This window comes from Boleophthalmus pectinirostris, unplaced genomic scaffold (assembly GCF_026225935.1).
Source record: "Boleophthalmus pectinirostris isolate CB_2022bp ecotype Guang Dong unplaced genomic scaffold, ASM2622593v1 HiC_scaffold_12, whole genome shotgun sequence".
Taxonomy (NCBI): domain Eukaryota; kingdom Metazoa; phylum Chordata; class Actinopteri; order Gobiiformes; family Gobiidae; genus Boleophthalmus; species Boleophthalmus pectinirostris.
Window position 1 is genome coordinate 16,798,440 of NW_026571018.1, and position 24,465 is coordinate 16,822,904.

The window sequence follows — 24,465 nt, forward strand, 5'->3', positions numbered from 1 at the left end:
GTCAGTTTATCTTTAATCCCTCTGAGAAATACGGCCTTTCAATTAGAACAATATGTGCTCATAAGTCCATAGTCTGCACTGTTCTTTTTAACACCCATTACATGCAGTTTGTTTATTTTTTTGTTTTGGATCATCTCATGGTTGCATGAATTCTGCTGAATATGTAACTTCTTGTTTCCTTGGTGGACCTTTAGGACGTCTGTGTGGAGCAGATCAAGCACCCGGCCTAGACCCACCGCATTACACCACAACGACGGTAATGAGCAAAAATCAAAACAACCCAAGGAAGCAAACAAAACGGTCTTCTACATCGGCCATCTTTGGACTGTTTATGCTAATTTACGCAGACATCAACGCTGGCAACCGGCGAAGGATCGAGCTCTGCTGGAGCAGGCAGCATCTGATGTGGCGCATCTCGACAATGTCAAGTGCCGCTGTTTCTAGACACTCCAAGACAGTATATCCGATTTTCAGAATAAAAATGACATGGATCGCGTTTAGACTGTATTGAATTCAAGTTCAGTGTACTTTAATCTGGGTTTTATAGCCTACAGGCCAAAACTATACTAATAATTTAATAGTTTAACCAAAGGGGATCCCCACACTGCTCGCAGCCTACATATTGTAATAAATTAGAAATAAAGTTAGTTATCTGATAGGAGGATAAAAACATGAAATACTACATTCAGCCTAACGCTTATCATGCATTAGGCTATTTATTCATTAGGCCTATGTTGAAGCAAATTGCGTTGTTTTTCTCCAACTGTCCACATATTAAAAGTTGTGTTTATGGAACCATGGAAGAGCACAGCTTTAATTTTGTAGTGCACGACCGGAACATCCCACTGCGCTGCGCTTTCCTGGGTTTACCGGTGGTGCGCATCTCACCGACCGGGAATACCGATCTGTGAGCAACGGGCCTCTCCACCGCTGCACCGTAAGCCGTGTTTTGCTGCACGTTGCTGCAAAGGAGCGGGCAGCGGCGTCGTGTGCTTGGCCTGAAGCTCGCGCGTCCTGTCGCTCAGTATTATGACAGTAGGAGCTGACACATATCCAGCCGGAGCCCTGTTTGTTTTGTATGGCGAAATGAGGCAGGGGGTGGAGAGTCGCCACAGAGACGCTGGGCTTCGGCCAAACATCTCTGCTTTTTAGCGCTCCTCCATCTCCATCGGTGCTTGGCCTTTGCCTTGAATTGCATCTGCTGCATCGCTCTACGGACGCCTTTTTGTAACGTGCATCCCTGGAAAATGCAGCTCGTTTGAGGACACCCCCCACTCCGCTGATATTCATTGGTGCCATGACAGGCAGAGGACTCGGGCCGCTTCGAGAAGAGCCACATTGATCTGGGACGGTGGATGGTGTCCGTTGTGTGCGGGGGGAGCCTTTAAATATCAGCCGTGCAATTCCACCGTGATTCTCACTCAGGGAAACAAGGGAGAATAGAAAACAACATGTCTTCGCGATCTGCATTACCGTCTGGGAACGACAGGAGTACTGGAGACCATGTAAGTGCTGCCCAGTCTGTACAGCCTGCATCTGTGTGCATGCGATGTGAATTCATGCATCCACCAAGCACAAAGCTCTCCTCTCGTGTCACTTCACAGGGCCATATTGTGCAGTTTGCCCCCTGTAGGTCTGCTGCGCTCATAGGCTGTTGGATGGATGCTGTGTGAATATGGGCTAACCTTGAGTGTGTGTGCGCGCACTGAAAGAGCTGATGGCAGGCAGGAATGAGCCCGTCCGCATACACTCCACTGATATGCGCAGGGAGTCTGAAAAGCAGCCTTATATTAAAAAGCTATGGAGAAATAGTGATGTCACATTATACTCCTCGCCTCCTCTGCCACCGTTGTTTCTTGGCTGTGAAATGTGGGTGGGAACAGAGCGCACCGAGGGCCAAAATAAAGGCACAGACAGGTTGAGGTTGTTCGTTCGTTTGTGGCGAGAGGATTACTGCGTAAAATGATGTGCAGTCCGTCGCTGCGCAGCACAAAGCGCCCAGCCCCAGTCAGTGGGTGTCAGACCGCGCCATACATCCAGTGTCAAACATTAGGGGCCTCTACACACATGTACATGGGTTTATGCACTGGAAATCACACCACCATCTTTCTATATCCGCTGCCTTATGGGTTTACGGGCTCAAAATGGTGACATGTCTGATTGACGTAGCGTTATGCGTGCCCTGAACACTTCTGACTGGCAATACTCTCCCCCCATCTGTTTGCTAGCAGAGCTTTCTACACAGACAGAAGCACGGTTAAGCCATCAGTATGTATGTGAAGTGTGTGTTAGGAGGTTGTATTATTGATTATGAATGCAGATCTCGTTTTCCCCTTTTTAAATGATCTGATCCGGTTGTACTACCATTAGGCAACGATGACAAATGGATAGTAGAGGCTTCACCGTTGGCACAGGTGAGACTGGTGGTTTTAGGAGAGGAGCAGGGGCCAAGGGTGGTTCTCCAAGGCAATGCAATGGAAGGAGGGAGTGTCCAAAGAGTGAAGGTGGGGCCAGAGGGTTCGTGTGTGGCTGGGAGCGGGTGACTATGGGGGGGTGGAAGTGTGATGTCTCCAGGCTCGGGACTAGCCAGGGACCACTGTGCGGGCATCTGCTCTAGGTTTTAATAAAGCTTCATTCTCTTCTCAATTTACCATTGTGTTATAGCATCATAAGTGGGATTGTTTCCATCTTGTTGTTTTACGTCCATTTCTAATGATTATAGATTTATAGTTTTCAGCCGGAACAATTTACATACAGATGGACACTGCATTTTGTCTTTTTTTGTAAATTTTTCTTAGTTAAAATTTCAAGTTAAAGTATATTTCTCTGTCTCTCTCTCTCTGTGTCTGTCTCTTTCTCGCTCTCTCTCTGTTTCTCTTTCTGTCTCAATGTCTCTCTCTGTCTCTGTCTCTGCCTCTCTCTCTGTGTAGCTGCCTCTCCCTCCCTCCCTCCCTCCCTCTCTCTCTGTCTGTCTCTATGTCTCTCTCTGTTTCTCTTTCTGTCTCACTGTCTCTCTCTGTCTTTCGCTCACTCACTCTCTTTCTCTCTTGCTGTCTCTCTCTCTCTATCTAGCTGTCTCTCTCTGTCTCTGTCTCTCCCTCTCTTTCTCTCTCTTGGTCTGTCTCTTCTGTCTGTCTCTCTCTCTCTCTCACACACACTCCCTGTTTGTCCATCTGTCTCTCTCTCCCTCCCTTGCTCCCTCTCTCGCTCTGTCTCTCTCTCTCTCTCTCTATCTGTCTCTGTCTCTCTCTCTTTCTGTCTGTCTCTCTCTCTGTCTCTGTCTGTCTTTCTTTCTCTGTCTGTCTCTCTCTTTCTCTCTGTCTGTCTCTGCATGTCTGTCTCTCTCTCTGTCTCTGTCTGTCTTTCTTTCTCTGTCTGTCTCTCTCTCTTTCTCTCTCTCTGTCTGTCTCTGCATGTCTGTCTCTCTCTCTGTCTCTGTCTGTCTTTCTTTCTCTGTCTGTCTCTCTCTTTCTCTCTCTCTGTCTGTCTCTGCATGTCTGTCTCTCTCTCTGTGCGTCTCTGTCTCTCCCTCATTCACTCTCTCTCTCTGTCTGTCTCTCTCTCTTTCTCTCTCTCTCTGTATCTCTGTCTCTCTCTCTTCCTCTCTCTCTCTCTGTCTCTCTCTCTGTCTCTCTCTCTTTCTCTCTCTCTCTGTATCTCTGTCTCTCTCTCTTCCTCTCTCTCTCTCTCTGTCTCTATCTCTCTCTTTTTGTATTTCTCTCTCTCTGTCCACCTTCCTCTCTGTCTCTCTCTTACTCCCTCACTCCACCTCTGCCACTTCATCAATCAGTAAACTTTCACAAAAATACAGCAGCACATTTTAGAACATGCTGTACATTGTTCAGAAATCATATATTTTCGTGGGAACATTGCATGTTATTGTTATGTTGACAAAAAAACAAAATGGAAGCAGTATGTTCCGAAATGTTCATCTTCCAAAGAGCAGCTGTTAACCCACAAATGAAGGACATGCATTCACATTAAATTCAACTTGACTGGTTTTACTAACATCTGCTGGGAATCTGGAGATGAGGCACATTTCACTTTACTTTTCCATACCAACACACACACAGGGTATTTTAAGCTGCTCAGATTTATTTTTCGTGGCCAGACAAGTATAGCTTATGATCTAACTTAAGTAAACAAGAGATGACACTACATGGAGAGTCTTCGTCATTCCTTGGGTTGAATTAGGGTTTTGTTCTCTGTTGCACAAAATTTTTAGATTGTAATCCAAAAATGTTCCTTTTGTCTTCTTTTGTACTTTAACTTCTTGGGTTATTTTAAAGACAGTGCAATAGGTGAAGTGTTTACCTTGTTGACGTGTTTCGACTGCCAGCTGCAAGCCATCTTCAGAACTGTTCCTAGAATGTATTTGGGAATGCCAGCAGATGGTCGATAAATTTGGCAAAATCCATAGCATCTTTAGTACCAATATTAGTTAGTCAGTTGTTACTAGCCGGTCACCACACTGAAATAATACGATTTCTGCATGAAAACATTTAGCTCCTCATAGCAGTTAGTTTGAAGTGTGATCTCCCATCTCTATTTCTACTTCCATTTTCACAGTTACATGAAGATTTATCAAACTGCAGATTCACAAAAATGCTGCTAAAATGGAACACACAAGAGATTACACAACGTGGTGTGGGGATCTGTGGTCATCTCGCCCCATCTCTGCTACCTCACACCCAGAGCCCTGTTCATTCACTGTTTCTGTGATTTTATTAATAGTTTTTTAACTTTTTAAGTGTTGCGGAAGTATATAAATCTACTTCCTGGTTGAACATGGGCAGCACAATTGACCCTGTTACCTAGCAACCATAATATTAACAACTTGTCTCTTATATGTAGACTAATACAAATGCATGACAACACCTTTGTTAAATTTACCATTCCACTGCCAGAAAAAACTGCTTTTCTTGTACATAAATTGTCCCTTCTGGATTGAATTTTTGGTGTTTATGACATAGGTAGAGGTATGCAGTTTTAGAACTCACTGTGTCTTGTATTTTTGTACTTTTCTTCTAAACCTTTTTCCACAAACTGCTACTTAGCTGGTGTAAAACTATGACAAATATTCACCACTACTACTATATAATACTATCTCACCAAATCAAGTAATATTTAGAAAAACATGAAACCCTCTCATATGCACCTTTGCCCTCTTCACGTTCTTTGCAGCACGTGTCTCTGGGGGCCAGTCGCTCGGATAAGTCCACGAGTCAGTCGAGCCGCTCACTGGGCGCCCGCTGCAGAAACTCCATCGCCTCGTGCTCCGACGAGCAGCCGCACATCGGCAACTACCGCCTGCTCAAGACCATCGGCAAGGGCAACTTCGCCAAGGTCAAGCTGGCCCGCCACATCCTGACGGGCAGAGAGGTGAGACTTGGTACTTGGGGTCAGGAGTGGATTAGGGTCAAGTCAACTGTGAGAGCATTAGGTCAACAAACTGACGTACTGTGATACTACATGAGGCATCTGATGATTACAGTATTGGTTGAGGAATGTGCCTGTAACATGTTTATGTAGACTTTTACCAAAATGGTGATTGAGTTGATAACAAACTACTGCAACTATTGGTTTGGGACTTTTCAAAAACATGTCTACTGCCAGCCAATCCTGAGGCAGTAAAGGCCTGTTGTTTGGAGCAAAGTTTGGACTTTGGAAGAATAAATTGGATTTTTGAGTTGCAGGCATTCATTTCATGTTTAGACTAAAGTATATTTAAAGGTCTGAAGTCCATCTTACATTATCATTAAAAGTCAAAGTTGTTTTTAGTAAAAATCTAATAATTTTTATGAATCAATATACAGAAAATAATTTTAATTGCCATTATGTTTATTTTTGTCATTTCACCCACAATGTCCTATATTTATATGTATTATGGCCTGGATTATTAGTCTGAAATGCTCACTTACAAAGAAAAATACATGAATGTACTTGGCATTACAAGTATTTCATGTTCTCAAAAGTCTGTTGTTATATTCCTTGTCTTCGTGCAAACTGGAGACAGATTGCCAAGCACTGATATTAACATGCACCAACAATATAAAAAGAATTTACTGCCAAACTTCTGTTAATCATCTTTAATTGAAAATCCTACCTCTTATCCTGTAATGTGTGTAATATGTGATCTTTTGATGATGCATAAGATATATAATTTTGGCACAGACATGGTTGCTAGTTTCCAAACATTTGCTCATGACTGTTTGTTGTGTTTGAAGATAGCACAAATTCAGGAGTGCAGTTTGTGTGGGCTATTCTAGTCCAACTCAATAAAGATTAAACCCACTCGTTTTGTCTATAGTCTGCTGGAGTTTGCCATGACACCACTCCACACTGACCCTTTGATTTGACTGAAAATACACTTGCAGTCTGTGTGGATTTTTAAGAGGAAATCTGAAGGGAATCTTGGACAGAGATCAAATCAATCAGTGCAAAATAGCCCTTATGTATGTAAAACTCAGTAGTGCTGCATGGAGTAGGAGACTTGTAGGCAAAAAAAATGAAAATAAAACTCTTTCAATTCTAAACTTCACTAAAATCCTTCATTTATATAGCACATTTTACACACTTACAACCTTCTTTTAAGTGCTGCACAGTAATTCACATGAAATAAGACTCTATTTTGCATCACAAGTTGAAAAAAAAAAACTGTAATAACACATAAAAATAATTATGTATACAACAATAAAATAAGAATTATGAGAATATTTTATACCATTTTCTTGTCTTTTGCAGGTTGCAATAAAAATCATTGACAAAACTCAGTTGAATCCAACCAGCTTACAAAAGGTGAGTGTATTTTCTGCATGGCATGTTTACCTCCTAGCATCATGTTGTCACTCTGTAAATGTATATAAATCAATCTCTTTGGCAAAAACATGAGGAATTTTGAAGTTGTCCAGGTTATGCTCAGGGAGAGGGTGGAGAGAGGAGACAGGGGGTATTTGGCAGGTGCTTGAACTTGCACTGGAGACTATGCTCTGTAGATCATTTGTCCCTAAATTTTTTTGCTAGGATCAAAATCTGTAACTGCAAAACTCAAACTCAAAAAGCAACAATCTCTTCTTTTTTCAGTAGGGTTTGTCTGATTCTTTAGAGATATTCAGGATTTGTCTTGCTGTTTAGGTCGCTAACACACATTTACCGATATCAAAATGTTAAATTTGTTGCAAGGCCCCCAAATTGAAGTAAACTTGTTGCAAAGTTCACAAAACGTCTTTACTTCATCGCTCGTCTGTTTCCATTAGTTTCTCACTAGATGCACTTAGGAGGACACACTGTAAATGACATATGGGATTGGAGTCCCTTTAAAGAAATCTTGGAGCTAAACATTTTTTTAATACCTGCCCTGATATTATTAAAACAGCTATGAGCTTTATTTGGTATTTTGTCCAAGAAGTTAGCGTTGTGTTCTTTGCTCAAAAATAGTTTCTGTAGACATCAGGAGCATAGATCAGGTGGAGTAGACACAACATGGTTCACATAAAAGCCTTGAAGTCCCATGCCCTGATGTAAGTCTGTTATCACCAAATCACATTTTTTATGCTTGTCTTGAGCTGGTGGACCACACAGTCAACTCACTTTCAAACAATGACATCAAACCTACATGTGGTTCATTTCTTTTTGTTTAGGAACAATCAATCATGTTTATTAATTCATACTATACTTTTTATATAGTTTTTAAGACATGTCTTTATGAAATTAAAACTGTAAAGTGTCTTTTAAATACAGGACCACAGGAAGACTAGCTGGCCCTCGGGTAGAGCTAATGGGGATGCTATTAAATAAACAAATAAATAAACAATGTACAGACAAGCTAATAACAGATATGAGCCAAGCTATCATCTGTCTCATGTTTCTATACACTGCTGTTGACTAAAGACATTTTTGATTGACTAAACATGCCCTGCCAGTTGATAAGTCAATTAAAAGGGGATTGTGGCAGTGTTTCTATTCATTTGACCCAATGATGTGAATAAGAACTTCACACATCCATTTCTTAAAAACAGGTGCGTTGGAGGAGAGTGAGCCCAAGAACATCAACAGAGAAAAATCCTGCACACTGTCTGACTTGCAAATTGTGAATTTGAGTAGGACATAATTTTTTCTCTGCTGATGTTTATATATCTCACCCAAACTGCTCTCTTAAGACTATAGCTGCATGGGAGTTCATACAACAACAACAGTTTACACAGAAGTACTAGATATTTACATAGAAGTAAATACATGGATGTAAAAAGGCAAATTAAACGAAATATTCACTTCACATTATTCAGAAAACTCCATATGTTCTCCTTTCTGTTGTTTTTTCATATAAATCTTTATAATCTCAATAAAATAAGACACCATGGACCAATTGATCAGCTAAACGACTAAAGACCTAAGACCTACAGCCCTACATGTTTCCATATTAGCTTTATATACACCCCACACAGTCTGCTAGAGCTCCTTTGCTGGTGGGCACGAAAAGCACATATTATAGAACTAAAGCCATATGATGGATGATTCATCAAGTATTATGTTTTTCTTAAAGGAGATGTTTATTTTTATTTTATTACTTAACATTATTACACTGCACACTCTAAAGTATATATAACTTGCTTATTTTTAGCAGAGATAATACATTTAAAGGACCATGAGACTAAGATTTCAACTGTTGTATTTAAAGAGCCTTTTTTCCCAATTTAGCCACAAATTACAAAATTGAATTGTGATGGCCTTGAACTGTGGGTCTTTCTACAAAAATGCGATTTAGAGAATTATATTAAGGTAAAACGCTAGTAGTGACCTTGATGTGTAAAAACGTTGCTCATTTTGTATTTCTCTCTTTGTAACCCTTTAGTTATAGTTACATGTTAGGGCTGCAAGATGAACTTGAATTGAGTAGAAATTGCAATTTGAATGGACACAATTAGCAAATAGCAAAGGCTACAATTTCCTACTATACTATAATTTCCTCCACAAATGACAAAATAGCCTGTGTTATTCTTACTCTATAGGTAATATGTGTATAAATATGTTCTGAAATGTGATTCTCGTATCTGATCGTTAGTTCATATTTAAATCTATTTTGTCAATTCTTCTGGGTGTGCTAAAATGTGAACAGATTCCTATTATTAAATCAAAGATCACAAATCTTACTGCGATACTACAGCATATAAAAATGAAAACAATTAGATATTTTTCCCAAATCATTCAGCTCTGCTACATGTAATAATGGACACATATTATTCAAATAGTAGCCTTACCTGGTGGGGCTGTCTTTGCAGAACCTAATCCTGACATATGGACAGGACCTGCTGCTGTGAGAGACAATGGTGCTACATTTAGGCCAGTTAGATATGATGAGAAGGGAGCTGGATCTACCCCTGATTGGAGAGAATATTCTACAATTGGCCAGTGATGATAGCAGCCTTCTTTACATACCCGTGGGCTACAGAAAATCCTCCGTACTGAAGACATGAAAGAGCTCATATTAGCATAATCTGGTTGGTTATGTGTGTAGAATGGTGAAAAAAAGAAAAAAAAAAACAAGTGGAGAGGTGCCGTACAGGAAAAAGGAAGTGATATTAAAATACAAAACATTTAATGCACCCTTTGAATGCTGATAACAAGACTGATGTGCATCCCTGACTATCAGAATAATGGAAAATTTAGACCGTTGCCATAGTGATTAATTATTTAAAACAACATATTATCTTTTTTTGAATATTGTTGCTAAAATGCTTGGTGCCTTGTTGCTAAATGGTTCTGTATGTTTGTTTTTTATGTGGGCTTTAGCGTCCAATTATATGCAACATTTTCAGGACCTTTTCCCATTCACAAGATATAATATTTTGTTTTGAATTGTTAATTGCTATGGCAACAGTCCTCATTTTTCTTCATTTTGAAACCCATGAATATGGAGATTGAGGTCAGACATGTTGCCAGAGGAGGATTGTTTTACGCTCTGACCATTCGGCTTACTTAAGGAGAAAACCTCCCCGGATGCGATCAATCTGCATGACTACATATCCCAAGATTCCTTTCTGGAACAGCTGGAGAAAGCCGGGAAAAAAGAGGGCCCGGTCTTAATACCTGGGTCGCTATGGCAACAGTGACGTGGGGGGCACTAGACAGCTAGAGGAATTGAATGAAGGAGGAGGCAATGGTGGAAATGGGGAGAGAGGGGGAGGACTGAGGAGAGAAAAATCTTATCGCACCATCTTTTTTCGTTTTCCATTTGGGATCTGAAGACACACAGAGGAGGGTCAGTGTTTTTTGTTTTTTTTTTCTGGATGCGTTGGGCTTTTGTTAAAGGACTGCGCAGCTCTGTATGTGAACATATTAAAGCTGGTGCAGATTAATCCCCTCTCCACTTCGACAAACACATCTCACATGCTGGGAAGTGCTTACACGCTTCTCACACTCCTAAGCATTGATGCGTGGGCCATTTGTTGTCATTTAAAATGTTTTAATCAAGCCCGGTTTGTCAGTCGATGACACCTTTTTGCAGCCACAGAAAGTGAGATTTCTGTATAAATCTGTGTATACTGTATATATAAATAGGTGCTTGTTTTAAAGGGGGTGTATGTGGACAGCTATTGCCAAACTATTTCATTAGAAGGACGTCAGAATATTAGTACTAGGTAGGCCTGTCACGATAACAAGTTTTATATGATAATTTGCAGACTTAAATTAAAAGCTATTCTAAAACTATAGTATTTTCTAAAACATGAGCTGCAATAAATAAATAAATAAACCCTTTACACCTTAAATCTTATTGTATTGCCAAAAGTAATGACTAAATATAACTAAAAATTGACCAGTAGTGCAAAGAAATTTTACACACAAAAAATATTGTTCCAGCTTTCATATACTGAACTATAAGTCAATATAGTAATTATAATGACAGGCCTCATGTAGTGCTGCAAGATTAATTGTGATTGAATAAAAATTATAATTTGAATAGATGCAATTAGCAAATCGCAAAGACTGCAATGTTTTAGTACCATGAATATATCCACAGACAACAAAATATCTTATTCTTATTCTACATAAAAAATACTGACCCTGTAGTAGAACTGTACAAACATGCTCTGAAATGTAATTCTTGGATTAGGTTTTCTTATCATATTTCAGTATTTTTATCAATTCTTATGAACATACAGTACTTAAAAGGTGAACTTTGACCAGAATCATTTTATTAAAACATATATTGCAAATTTATAAATGAAAAACAATGCTCGCAAACAATATTTGCAATTAGACATATAAGTACTAGTAAAAATCACATAGACAGACAGGGTTTAATTTGATCGGAATCAAAACCAGCAGAATGTTAAAGAAAGTATTTTTTGTTGTTACTGAGGCACCAAAACAGCCTTTTCCTCACTATCAAAATCATTTAGCATTATCTCACCTAAGTAAATTATTAATTGTATCTCATATCAAGAATAATCTTTTAGATTGCAGAACACCAAAAAAGTCTCAATGACACACGATTTTCACTGAACATATATTAACAACAAGAACTTTATTGAGTTGTCTACAGTGTGAACACCAGAAGAGGCTCTTTATAAACATACATTCAGTCTCTTTACTTATAGTGCATACTTAGGCTTATATTGATTGATCCTCCTCATCTGAATAACTTAAAGTATATGTACATAAAGGTAATAAACTCATAACAAGCCCATTTTAATCAGAGTATAGCCATGATTTATATTTCAAATGTGCGGTTCTGCCCGATGTACTTTTATGTTTTGGTTTTTACATTAAATGTCCCATATTATTCTGTTTTCTGGTCTATGTTATAGTGTTGTTTCTACATTTAAAAACATACATGGAGTTGTTTTGTTTCATTCACACGTTTACCACACAAACTTGGAATAAAAAACTGAATATGTTCTTCTCTCAAACAGAAAATACTGTTAAACTTTATGATGTCATGTCGTGATACAGGAAGTGCTCCACTTAGTTTTTAAACTCCATACACTTTCACAAGAATTATTTGGATAATTTCAGCCCTGGAATTGCCAGTCTCTACTGAACTAAAAAGGTAGCTATTAAACTGAAAACTACCACTTCATGACATAACAAGCATTTTGGGCTTTGGAGATCTAGACAGACTAATAATAAAGGATTGCTCAAACATGTGTGAATGAATCAAAACACAACTCCAGGTATGTTTTTGATGAGGTAACAGCATTATAATCTGGCTAAAAATTCACAAGAGTCAATTTTGCTTAGTTTAGAACCTTTAAACACAACACTCCTTTTTATTTTTTTTAACCGACCAGGCCTCATATTTTGTTCTATCTTCTACTTCATAATTATTATAATACACTGACCTTTCTTACTTAAACCTTATAACTTCCTGTGCTCTTTTTGTAGGACAATATAACAATGCACCACTAATAATGTTACCTCACATCCTTCATTGAATGACACTGTGTTTGTCTTTGCAGCTCTTTCGGGAAGTCCGAATAATGAAAGGCTTAAATCACCCAAACATAGGTAAGCTATAGACTACTACAAGCCAAAATGCCAATTCTGTTTGTGTTTTGAAGCAAGAGTGAGTGGGCGGTTATATATTACATTGTGACATCTAAAATCTGTATACAGACTAGGGCTTTACTTATCGCAAAACTATCAGTGTTGCAATATTGGCTGACATAATAATATATATATTAAATACATTGCAATAATACTAAGTATCTCCATCTAAGAAATTTTGTTTAATGAAATGTGTGTTTTCAAATGGAGAAAGCAGATTTTGTTTAGTACTTTCTTATAGCCCTAAATTATCAATGTAATCTAGTTTTGTATATGTTCTGAGTAATAACATACACATTTTAACTGAAATTAGTCCTTTTATAAAAACAGAAACCTAGTCCCCATGATGTAAATCCTCTATTAGTTGATCAGCAACATGATTTAAAGTTGAGTTATGAGTGAAAATATTAAGGCTGTGCATTTAGGTTAAGCTTAGGCAAGTAGTGACTATGGCTAAGGTTAGGATCAGTCCCCAGTCTCCAGAAAATGAAAAATAATGATAAATTATTGTAATATCCCCAAGAAGAAGCATGGAAACCCAACATGTTATAGTTTTGTTCATGTGTTCAAGTGTGTTCAGACAGATATAATGCTCTGAAAAGGCTTTAGAGCAGCCATTGACCGAGCAGCATGCCTCATCTCAGGCTTCATATAGAGGTCACGGGGTTGGATTTTCTCAAGCTGAAATGTCATATGGATCAAAACTCCTCATGGTATTAGCTGCAGGTTCTTCTGTATTAAGACTAAGCAGACAGCTGTGTTATTATTTACTATGTCACATGATGATCTGTTTATACACACAGTAATGTTAATCATATTCTCCTTTGGTCCACAGTGCAGTTGTTTGAGGTGATCGAGACGGATAAGACCCTTTACCTTGTCATGGAGTACGCTAGTGGAGGTAGGTGCATGAACTGTCATGTCCACTCAGATGTTAACAAGGGGAATTATACAATAGGTTACATACTGGGCCTGGTACAAGATTCAGTTTATTAAAGTGTATTTTCAACAGTGGGGTTGTCAAAGTATTGAAAATCAGATACCACTTGATACCACTAAAACTAGTATTGAAAATAGATACTAATTTGAATAGGTTTCAATATTAAAAAATCACCTTCACAGGACACAAATTAACCTATCCTGAATAGCTTTAGAATGAGTTATTATACACCCATGAACACATATGGAACATACCTGGATGACTGAAAAACAGATATAAGATGGTAATATAAAAGAAAATACAGTTATTTAATTTTGTAAATGACCTTCCACTACTAATAAATAGTATTGAAATTAGTATCATGACAACACAAGTACAGTGTGTTTTTTCCATGACTGATGCAGATACAGTCTTTAAAATCCTGCCAATATACAGAAGCAGTTCTTTTCTATTTACATTTCTCTTTCTAAACCACATGAAACATTTAGACCAGTGCCTTCTTTATACAAATGTGTTCATACAAAGACTCAAATATTTCCTCTAGTCAAGTTTTCATTGTCAACAAAATATCTGCCTATGCTTCAAAGGTCACATATTAAATAGAAAACTACTGCTTTATGACATCACAAGGTGGAAGAGAGCATTTTGAGCTTTGGAGATGTAGACAGACTAATAATAAAGGGTTTGCTCTGACATGTGGGACTGTAGACCTAAATATCTTGAGCATTTACTAAAGAATGCCACTAAAGCAGTTTCAGCATTAGTTTAATAATATAGTTCTGCTCACAATTGCACCCAAAATCTTCCACTACAGTTTTTTGGTATTTGCTGTACTGTAGACGTGTAGTAGCCTGTTCTGCCTTACTGTTTTGGCGTTTCATATTTTCATAATTTGGATTCAAAAACACTAGTTTAAAGGTCCTATATTACACATTTTCTGAGCTATGTTGTAATGTTTCCTCATCAAAAACATACAAAATCATAACATAGTTATGATTGTTTCATTCACACGTTTATTTCATATTCCATATATTCTATAATTTCAGCTCTGGAATTGCTGATCTCTACTAAACACAAGGTAAAGGGAGCTGTGAAAGTGAAAACCACGTCTTCACGACATCACAAGGTGGAACAGAGCATTTTGAGCTTTAGAGATATAGATAGACTAATAATAAAGGATTGCTCAAACATGTGTAAATTAAACAAAACAGCTCCAGGTATGTTTTTGATGAAGCTTCATTAAAATGCAGAAACAGACTAACTTCTCATAGAGTTGTCTTGATGAGTAAGAGACACTGGTAATAGAAACAGCTGTTTCAGTGTGACATATTGTCCAAACTATGTTTCCTGTAGATAAACTGGACTGGAGATCCTCAGTATAGCATATCATACTTGTACTTATAATTCTACACTAGTAATACAGTAAAAGAGAGGGAGGAGTATACCCAAAAAATAATATTACAATTTTCAATATTTTATCATGAGTCATGTTTTTTTTGTATGTTTTATACACTTTTTTAAGAGGTTACTAAAACTATCAGTTGTTTATGAAAATTTACTCTTCACTGTGATTGGTCATATTCATTTGTCATTCACATGGAGCATGTTAAAGGCTGACCAATAGGGCAGTGAGTGGTGAAAAAGTTTTACTTTTGACCATATAGCTACATATAGGTCCTATATTACACAACTCATCAAAATATACCTGGTGGTGTGTTTTCTTTCATTCACACATGTTTGAGTAACCGAGTAACCTTAACACTGCAAACATCTCTAAAGCCCAACATGCTCTGTTCCACATTCCACAAAAAACTCACCCTAAATATCCAGGATTTGTGTGTAAAATATGTGTAAATAAAAACAAAACACAACTCCAGGCAAGTTTTTGAGGAAACAACATTATAACATAGATCAGAAAACAGTGTAATATGGGCCCTTTAAACAAAAAAGCTGTGAATCATGATATGCCAATTTACAGAATAGCATATCGTCACACAACTGGATTTATATCACCATGTCACTCAGTCCTGATTAAGACCTTTTTGTAATTTTTTTCTTCAGGTGAAGTGTTTGACTACCTCGTGTCTCATGGGAGAATGAAGGAAGTTGAAGCCCGAGCAAAATTTCGTCAGGTAACAATGCAAATCCTGAATTTTAATGAAGAATTTTATTATAACATCACCACTTTAAAAGTGCGCTATGTAACTTTTTGGTTAGGGGTCTGCCACCTGCTTGTTTCTATGGAGACGTCATTGCTCTGCCTTGAATGTTCCACATTATGACATTAAACAGCTGTACCTCACATTTATTAAATTACAGGTTCTATTACTATACTATAGCTCAAAAATACCTACAAAACAGGCATTCTGACTGTGAGCCAGATTTGGTGTAGATAGAAAGGTTTAATGTCATACTGTGAAACATTCCAGATAAAGCAATCACATCTTTATGGAGACAAGCATCTGACAGACCCTTAGTTCCAGTTGTGCTCTAATCTATGTTTATGTTTCCTTCTGTTGACAGATTGTTTCTGCCGTCCACTACTGCCACACTAAGAACATTGTGCACAGAGACCTGAAGGTAAAAAATATTCTCAATACTTGGGTCGGTTTCAGAAGTGCAGGATTAAGGCTAGTCCAAGAGTTGCAAATATCCTTTCTTGGCAGATTAGTCACTATTTACTAAACTGAAAGTTGCTAATCTCTGACTAATCTTAATCTGGTAATATGAAGGGCCCTGTGTGGTGATGATGACAGGGGTGTGTGTATGCAGAACTGTTTTGATTTTGCAATTGGTTTACACAATAATCAATATACTGTAGCTACAAACAAAATGTCTCGCAATGACTCCAAGGTTCTCCGCATGATAGAAATATACCGTTTTAAAAATGTAAAATGCTTTAAGAAGGCAGATTTTATTAATTGCTTCCCTCACTGAAGGATCTGTACCAGATTTTTAATGTCTTAAAAACATGAAAAACAGAATTCATTAGTTTTTAAATGGTTCACAGTGATCCAAAGTTATTCTTCACTTACTTTATGCAATCTGAGCACCTTAGTTTTGCCATCATGGTAAATCTAATAACTAGCATGCTAACTCGCACTTCCTGGTTATCGCACAATAAAGCACTTTCTGATTAGATGCAGATAGTGCACAAGAAGACACAACATATTTATTTTGATCTCAAGAACTGCACATACAATATTTCTGTACTGGGGATTTTTTTATTTATTTTTTGGTCAAATACATGGAAAAAATTGGATATAAGGCATTTAAATTATTATATCAACAAGTAAATTTAGATATTGTGATTATATCAATATTGAAAGACTAATTTCAGAAGAGACAAACCGTTATCTTTTCCAATATCGTGCAGGCTTAATGCAGACCTGGTTTGTGTTCAGATACATTATAACATGGCTCCACTGACATATATACAGAATGAGTCATGTCCAGTATCTCTGTTGGACGGCTCAAGCTCCTCCCCTCTCCCCATCTGTCTCTTTGTTTTTTCTCCTTCACCACAATTCCCGCTCTTGTGTGCTCCTACTTTCCCTTCGTCTGTCTCCTCCCCCACTCAACTATTTCACCCCTCCCATACACCCCAATGTCCTGTTTTCTGTACACAACAACTGCCCCACGCGCCCCTGCCTGTGACCAGCGTTGCCAAGTACACTGCTTTATAGCAACTTTGGGTTTCTTTTTTTTTTTCTCTTGCATATTTTGACACTGGTTGCATTTTTTGGGCTTGCTCAATGTCATGTCATGTAAGAGATTCAGTTTTGTTTCATAGTAATAATCTCAGGATTGATCGGGTCTAGCACGTTATTAAAGGTACACTGTGTAACATGTTTAGTTGATGGTCCACCACCTGTTTGTCTCTATGGAAATATTTTTTCATTGTCTAGAATGAATCTAGATGTATATGTGTAATGTCATATCAGGGAACATTCCAGGCAAAGCAATTACATCTCCATGGAGACAAGAAGGTAGCGGACCCTTCATTCGAAAAGTTGCACAATGCACCTTTTAATATTATAAATGTAAAATATATCTAAAATATTTCACTGAAATGTGCACCTGTCATTTGCCCTTGGTCAGCCATAGTGCACAAAGTTTAACTAGTTGCTTGGCTTGGTTGGTTGTTTCTCTCCAAAAATCTGGCATCTCAAGCAGCACGATTTTGGAAAAAAAAAAGTTATTGTGATTTTTCTGAAAAGAATTGCAATTAAGTTTGTGATATTTGTTTCTGGATTCTGTTCAAAGAGCACATTGTAAACACAACTCCATGAGCAACATCTGAGAGACTACGGAAATATGAACTGATAAACTAATCCAAAGTCATGCATTTCAAAACATGTTTAAAGAAGTCTAAGCCACAAGTACAACCATAGACTGTATAAAGAAGTGGACTAAGGGAGTATGATGACACCCACCACGGTCGTCTCCAGTCAAATGAAGCTCACAAGTCTAGCAGTTATCGGGGCAAATTTGGAGCGGACTTCAAGATTAGGAATGTGAATTTATTTGTGAACAGAGTAGCTAAATAAAAACACCAGGATCATGTGGAGTGGGTTAAGAACATTTTAAGATCAAAATGACAAGACTCACTGCAACAGTTACAGAGAGAGAACTGTGACAACTTTTCAATGTAAAGCCAAGATTTGATGGAGCCAAAAGCGCCCCCATGCATACTTCCTATTTGAAGTAGTATCTAGCGGATTACCTATATTCATTTATATTTACAGTCTATGGGTACAACACGATTTTTCTAGACATGTTGTATCTTGCAGAAAATATTCTATTATCTAAATAACTGCAGGATTTGCGATTTGATTTCACTACCTCAAACTGCAATTTCAGTTTGATTGTGATAATTATGCAGCCCTACTGAGACGCTCCCTGTGCCGGTCCTCTCACTACATCTCCTGTTTGTATGACTCAGGCGGAAAACCTTCTGCTGGACGCCGACTCCAACATAAAGATCGCAGACTTTGGCTTTAGTAACGAGTTCACGCTGGGCAATAAACTGGACACGTTCTGTGGCTCTCCCCCGTATGCCGCTCCGGAGCTTTTCCAGGGAAAGAAGTACGACGGTCCGGAGGTGGACGTGTGGAGCCTGGGGGTCATCCTGTACACTCTGGTCAGCGGGTCTCTGCCTTTCGATGGACAGAATCTGAAGGTGAGTGAATTGGGCCAAAGACGCAGCCTGACACAGTAACAGATTTTGAAGCATGATATATTGCTGTTGCTTTATTGTACTGGAATTAATCCATACTTAGAGTTTGACACACCCTATTGATCCATAAGGGAAATTGCTTGGACACAGCCCCATTGCATTACAATATGATGACAAAGAGCAAAAAAACAAATGTTAAGAGAATTCAAATTACAACATGATTAAAGCTACAAAGACTCAAAATGGTAAATGCCAAATTTGTATATGATTTAAATATGAACAAATAGAATTGAATAAAATAAAATATAGTAAATATAAAGTATGTCTAGGCTTGATACAAGAGGTGATGGGGTAAAGAGATACAGTGCATAGATGAGGTGGTAATTTGACATGACATAGGGTTTTCTATTACATAAGGGTGAGTTGTACCTGTAGTCCTCTGGCTGTTTCATTCTGGGAGTGGAGCTGTAGTTGAAGAGGAGCTTCTCTGTCCCTCTGTAGTCTGGTGGAGTGGACTGATGCAATAGCCCTAAACCAGGATAATACCAGTGAACATTTTTCTATGAGAACCACATTGTAATAAAATAAGACAACAATAAACAAATAGCACAATTGACACAGTAGTTACTTCTAGTAGGTATAATGTGTCATAGATCTTAATTATCCAAACAACTACAACTTAAAGGTGCACTGTGCAACTTTTCTTGTGGAGGGTCCGCTACCTTTTTGTATGTATGAGTCGTTATTGCTTTGCCTGGAAAGTTCCGTGGCATGACATTAAACATATGTATGCATTTATTAATTATTAGGGATGTAACAATAACCGAAATATGGTGATACTGTATCGTCAGAGTTCTCAGAGTAATATCGTGGACCATCACAATATATCCAATTACAAGTCTCTTTGCTTAAATTAAGAGTTATGGTGCAGCAATAGCTAAAAAAGACAGAGGGAACTACATAGACCATGATCTTTTGCTCCATTTTAGTGCAAACTACAAGAAGAAATAACAGTTCTAAGCACTTTTAAGTCTTAGTTCTTTGGATTAAGTCTTGTCAAGGCATTTTAAGAGGAAAAACATAGCATATTCACAGTTTTGTTTAAAATATTGCAATAAATATTGTACTGTGAGATGTATATTGTGAAAACATTGTACGGAGAGATTTGGATATTGTTACATCCCTAATCATGAGCCTCCCCACCATATTGTGAGCTTTCCCACGATATCGCAATAAATATTGTACCGTGGGGTTCATACTGTGACATTATCGTATCGTGAGACTTGGATATCGTTACACCCCTGTTAATTATGTATGTTTCATTTATTCAAAAATACATTAATTCCACAGATCTGAATTGTAATGTAGCGTAGTGCTGTAACCTGCTTATCTCCGTCATGATAGATAGGTTTGATCTATACTGTGGAACATTCTAGACAAAGCAATAACATTTCCATGGAGACAAGCATGTGGCGGACCTTTCACTAGAAATGTTACACAGTACACCTTTTAAGTGTTTCCTAATACTACAAAAATAAGAAGAAATGCCGTACTCGAGAACTATGTGACAGGCCTACTAGTGACAGTGTTGAGCAGCTGGGGGTGTGGTTTGGCACTTGGGTTTAAAATTAGTGAGTACTTTTCCATAATTACAGCGTTAATGTACATTTCCTGTTGACCCCTTTACTTACCCTGTCTGTACTGGCTCTCATTCTGCTCTTAACCAACTTGTCCTGACGTGTACTGTGAGAATTCCTCGATTGAGTCAACTACACTTTTTACATTCATGGCGGATCTCTAGTATTGTGTGATTTCCCAAAGAAAGTTAAAATTAAGATTATAGCACTTTGAAGGGGAAGCAGCAGGTCTTTGCGCTAATTTCTTGACCATTTTGGTGAGACTGGACATCTGGGTGTAAAGAGAGGGGTCTGTGTGGAGGGGTTTGTTTTTATTAAAGTTTTGTTCTTGTTTTATATAAAGTTAAGGTCAATAAAAAACTTAAGGTTACACAATAAATAAAATTGTTTAAATCCATGGTTATATTGTACAAAGTTGTAGTCAGTTAGAAAGTAATAGGTACTGACTATAGTACTGCTTATCTCAACATTTCGCTGTAACGGGGCTTTTAATGTAATTGATAGAATAATAACTTAATAACTTATTTTTCAATGTCAGATACAAAATATATATACAGTTTAGCAAATCCCTGGTCAAACAACAAAAGTGGGGGTGAGTTACATGGTAGGAGGGATTGCTTTGACAGCTTGTAGATAATCAATCATATACATACTAACTAAACTTCATTGCTACATAAACTGATGTTTATATTTCTGCCAAGGAAATTTCCAGTTGGATTAATAGACGGTGAGACAGAAAACATTAATTGTGTATATTTTTACACACACTTTTTATAATTGTGTTTTTTTATAATTACATGACACAAGTCTTTTGCTATTTTTGCTTCTTATTTTTAATTTAATTTTACCATTTATGTTTTTGGTCTTTGTTCTTATATTTCTTGTGATGTGTGCGCTACTGTGTCCAAAAAGTTTTCCCTTGTGGATTTTTGTGGAAGTCTGTCAAAATTTGTAAATACCATATGTGTTCTTTTGGTTATATAGATAGGCATTGCTTGTATACCAGAAATTACCATGTATTCTTACTTTTTTTGTTGTTGGGGTAGTGGTAGAGCATGGGGGTGTCTACTAGTAGTTTGATTTTGGGTATAGGGAGCTTGTTGACTTTTGTTCCTTTATTCAATTAAAAAACTCCATCTTTGTGAATCCTGTTTTGAAAGCAGTATGCCTCTGTCTTTTGTGTATTCTACAAGAGCAGTTAAAAATAACTAAGAATAGTATGTTTTCTCCAAAATTCAGCAGATGGCTTTAAATGCCCCCCTAAGGCTTTACCAGAGGGGGAAGACAACTGTGTATTTAACCTCCACTTGATTTGACTGCTGCACTCTACCATCTGAAATATTCAACATCTTTTTTAATAACTGCTCTTGTATTTATCTTCAGTCATTTTTCAAGTCAGTTTTTATGCAGTGGTTTAATTTGATTTGAATATTTGAATCCAAACAGCAAATTCAGCGTTATCAATGTGAGTCAACATGTGGAGGGCATTAACATTTTAAATATGTCAATATTTCTACACCAAGTTTTTTGTTCTGCATCTACACAGTCAAAATGAGACATTGTGTGAGCTTTGAACTAGATTTTTTCATGTTTGAAAGATACAAATTATTTCATCATAGTGGATGTATATATTTTTACTATTATTCATTGTTTTATGTTGCGTCACATCATCGAAGTAAATTCCTAGTTGACTTTTGTTCACTGTCTGTGGCAATAAACTTAATAAAAATGGCAATAAATAAATAAATATGAATGAAGGAGTAGGAGTCTGTGATATTCTATATTATTTATATACTATATTTCAGCAGTGTACCAGGAATGTGCCACAATGAGCCTGTAAATGTCTTGGTTGAGGTTCAAGTATCGCATATGGAAAAAGGGTTAGAAATCTAACTTTTTTCTCTTTACACTAGATCTCTCTCTCTCTCTCTTTTTAGGCCCTTTTATTAGTTTTAATTATAGACAATATACTCAATATTCTAATTTTGCATATCTCCAAAACAACAATTGTGATATTATACCTACATTTTTCAATATAACTCTCACCACTTTGCGAGAGGTTTGACAGTTCTTGCTAATATTTATTCCTAATATACTGTAAACTGATTTGTGATTGTGCAGGAGCTGAGGGAGCGTGTGCTGAGGGGGAAGTACCGCGTGCCCTTCTACATGTCCACAGACTGTGAGGGGATCCTGCGCAGGTTTCTGGTGCTCAACCCAACCAAACGCTGCACACTGGAGGTAAGACTGCAGAGTGCTTTAAAGATGCACTATGTAACTTTTCTGAGAGATCTGTCAGCTGATGATATGATTGCTATACCTGGAGTCGTCCTCAGCAAAAGCTAATTAAACTGATCTATCTTGCATTTATTGCTAAAAATATCTTGTAAAACATTCATTTTTAATTTGAGCAGGTTAGCCACTGCATAGATCTGACCTGTAATTTGGCTTGGTGGCGTCACTTGTTCATCTCTATGGAAATAGCCTTATATATACATGTTTAATGCCATGCTCTGTAACTTTTCTGGCACATCGAATGGCGAATTGGACATTATACCTGAAAAGTTACATAGTCCACGTTTTAGAAAATAAAAAAATATATATATTGTAGTATGTATATTGTAATATGTAACCATGGCAACGGGTGTGTTTCTGCTCAACAGCAAGTCATGAAAGACAAGTGGATAAACTGTGGATATGAGGGCGAGGAGCTTAAGCCACATATAGAGCCTGTGGAGGACTACAGTGACCCAGCACGCATCGGTGAGATATTTAATGATACTTGTACTTCAGCTGCTTATGCTGTTGGCCAGTGTTTTCATATATGGTATTCTTTTGCTTATCAGTGAGTGAATCAGCTCTAGATATAAGATAGCTTTTAAAATGTCCACATCAGTAGCTGAATTACCGTAGTTGTAGGCAGTACACAGCAGACTTATTTCGACCTCAAGAGCTGCTTATACTTATATCTGGGGCTTTTTATTAATTCTTTTGTTTTGGGTTTTCAGAGGTGATGGTTGGAATGGGCTTCACTCCAGAGGAAATCAAGGACTCTCTTCTAAATAAGAAATACAATGAGGTGACCGCCACCTACCTACTGTTGGGGCGAAAAGGCGAGGTAAGATTTACTCTATTTTACTACCACTGTCCACATGTGTCAAATAGTCTATGGAAGAAAATGAAAAACTGCTAGGGCTGTACACAAAATATTGATACTGCAATGTATAATAATGGACTTCTTGGAAACACACATATCAAAATGAGATGCTGTATTATGATACTTTTAACAAAAAAATCCTGAAAATTATTATAAATTGCAGACTTCGTTTGTATCCTGATATCAGAGGCAGATATGAAATTCCAATGCATTGTGTATTCTACATAGTAAATACACGAAGTTGATAAACTTTTAAGTTTTTCTTTTAGTAATATACATGTATCCACATTGTCATCATATTGTAGACCCTGTATTGGAATATATTGTATCATGAGGTACATGACATTACCAGCCCTAATTTTAAAGTTAAAAAAGAAAATTAAATCAAACAAATCCCTGCATGTTATTCATATCTTCTTTTACAGAATTGGTGACTGTCACAATCTGTTCCCCTTTCTTCATGATTTAACAATCTAACCATAATAAAATGAAAAACAATGTGCACCTTTTTACATTTTAATGTGGAAGAGGTCATATTTGGCACATGTTTCTTGTGTTCAGGATGGTGAGGCCCGCAGTGCCAGTAGCTTGTCTCTGGCGCGGGTACGACCCAGCCCCATCACCAACGGAACCAACAAGCACTCGTCTGCCACAGGCTCGTCCTCCTCCTCCACCTCCTCCTCCCACAGCAAGACTCAGCGCAGTGCCTCCACCTACCACAGGCAACGGCGGCACAGTGACTTCTGTAAGTATCTATTCTCACATGAACCACCCCGAGGGCAGCAATTATACATGCACTGATAACATTCAATAAGTCACCTTGTGTACATCAGCTATTCAAGTTGGGCTAGTTTTTGACAGCGCCGTTGGGGACATTTTAGACCGCATTTGAAGTAACAGTATGCAAATTTTTGGAAGTGACACATCACCTGCATGGTTCCATGAAAATATGAAGTAAACACCATACAACCACATAAACATACAACATTCAGAACATTCTCTATGG

General features: G+C 37.7%; 1 protein-coding gene across 2 annotated transcripts in view; it reads left to right on the forward strand.

The window, feature by feature from the left end:
* The first annotated feature begins 913 nt into the window (after positions 1–913).
* Positions 914–24,465, forward strand: part of mark4a (MAP/microtubule affinity-regulating kinase 4a) — a 30,222-nt gene continuing 6,670 nt past the window's right edge. For both annotated transcript variants that reach the window (XM_020934510.2, XM_055148517.1), the window contains exons 1-12: positions 914–1,505; positions 5,185–5,382; positions 6,745–6,798; positions 12,459–12,507; positions 13,382–13,447; positions 15,548–15,618; positions 16,010–16,066; positions 18,432–18,668; positions 22,424–22,543; positions 22,966–23,065; positions 23,311–23,420; positions 24,021–24,204. In XM_020934510.2, coding sequence (XP_020790169.1) covers positions 1,452–1,505; positions 5,185–5,382; positions 6,745–6,798; positions 12,459–12,507; positions 13,382–13,447; positions 15,548–15,618; positions 16,010–16,066; positions 18,432–18,668; positions 22,424–22,543; positions 22,966–23,065; positions 23,311–23,420; positions 24,021–24,204 — 1,300 coding nt within the window. In that variant the 5' untranslated portion in view covers positions 914–1,451. The remainder of the gene's footprint in view (positions 1,506–5,184; positions 5,383–6,744; positions 6,799–12,458; positions 12,508–13,381; positions 13,448–15,547; positions 15,619–16,009; positions 16,067–18,431; positions 18,669–22,423; positions 22,544–22,965; positions 23,066–23,310; positions 23,421–24,020; positions 24,205–24,465) is intronic.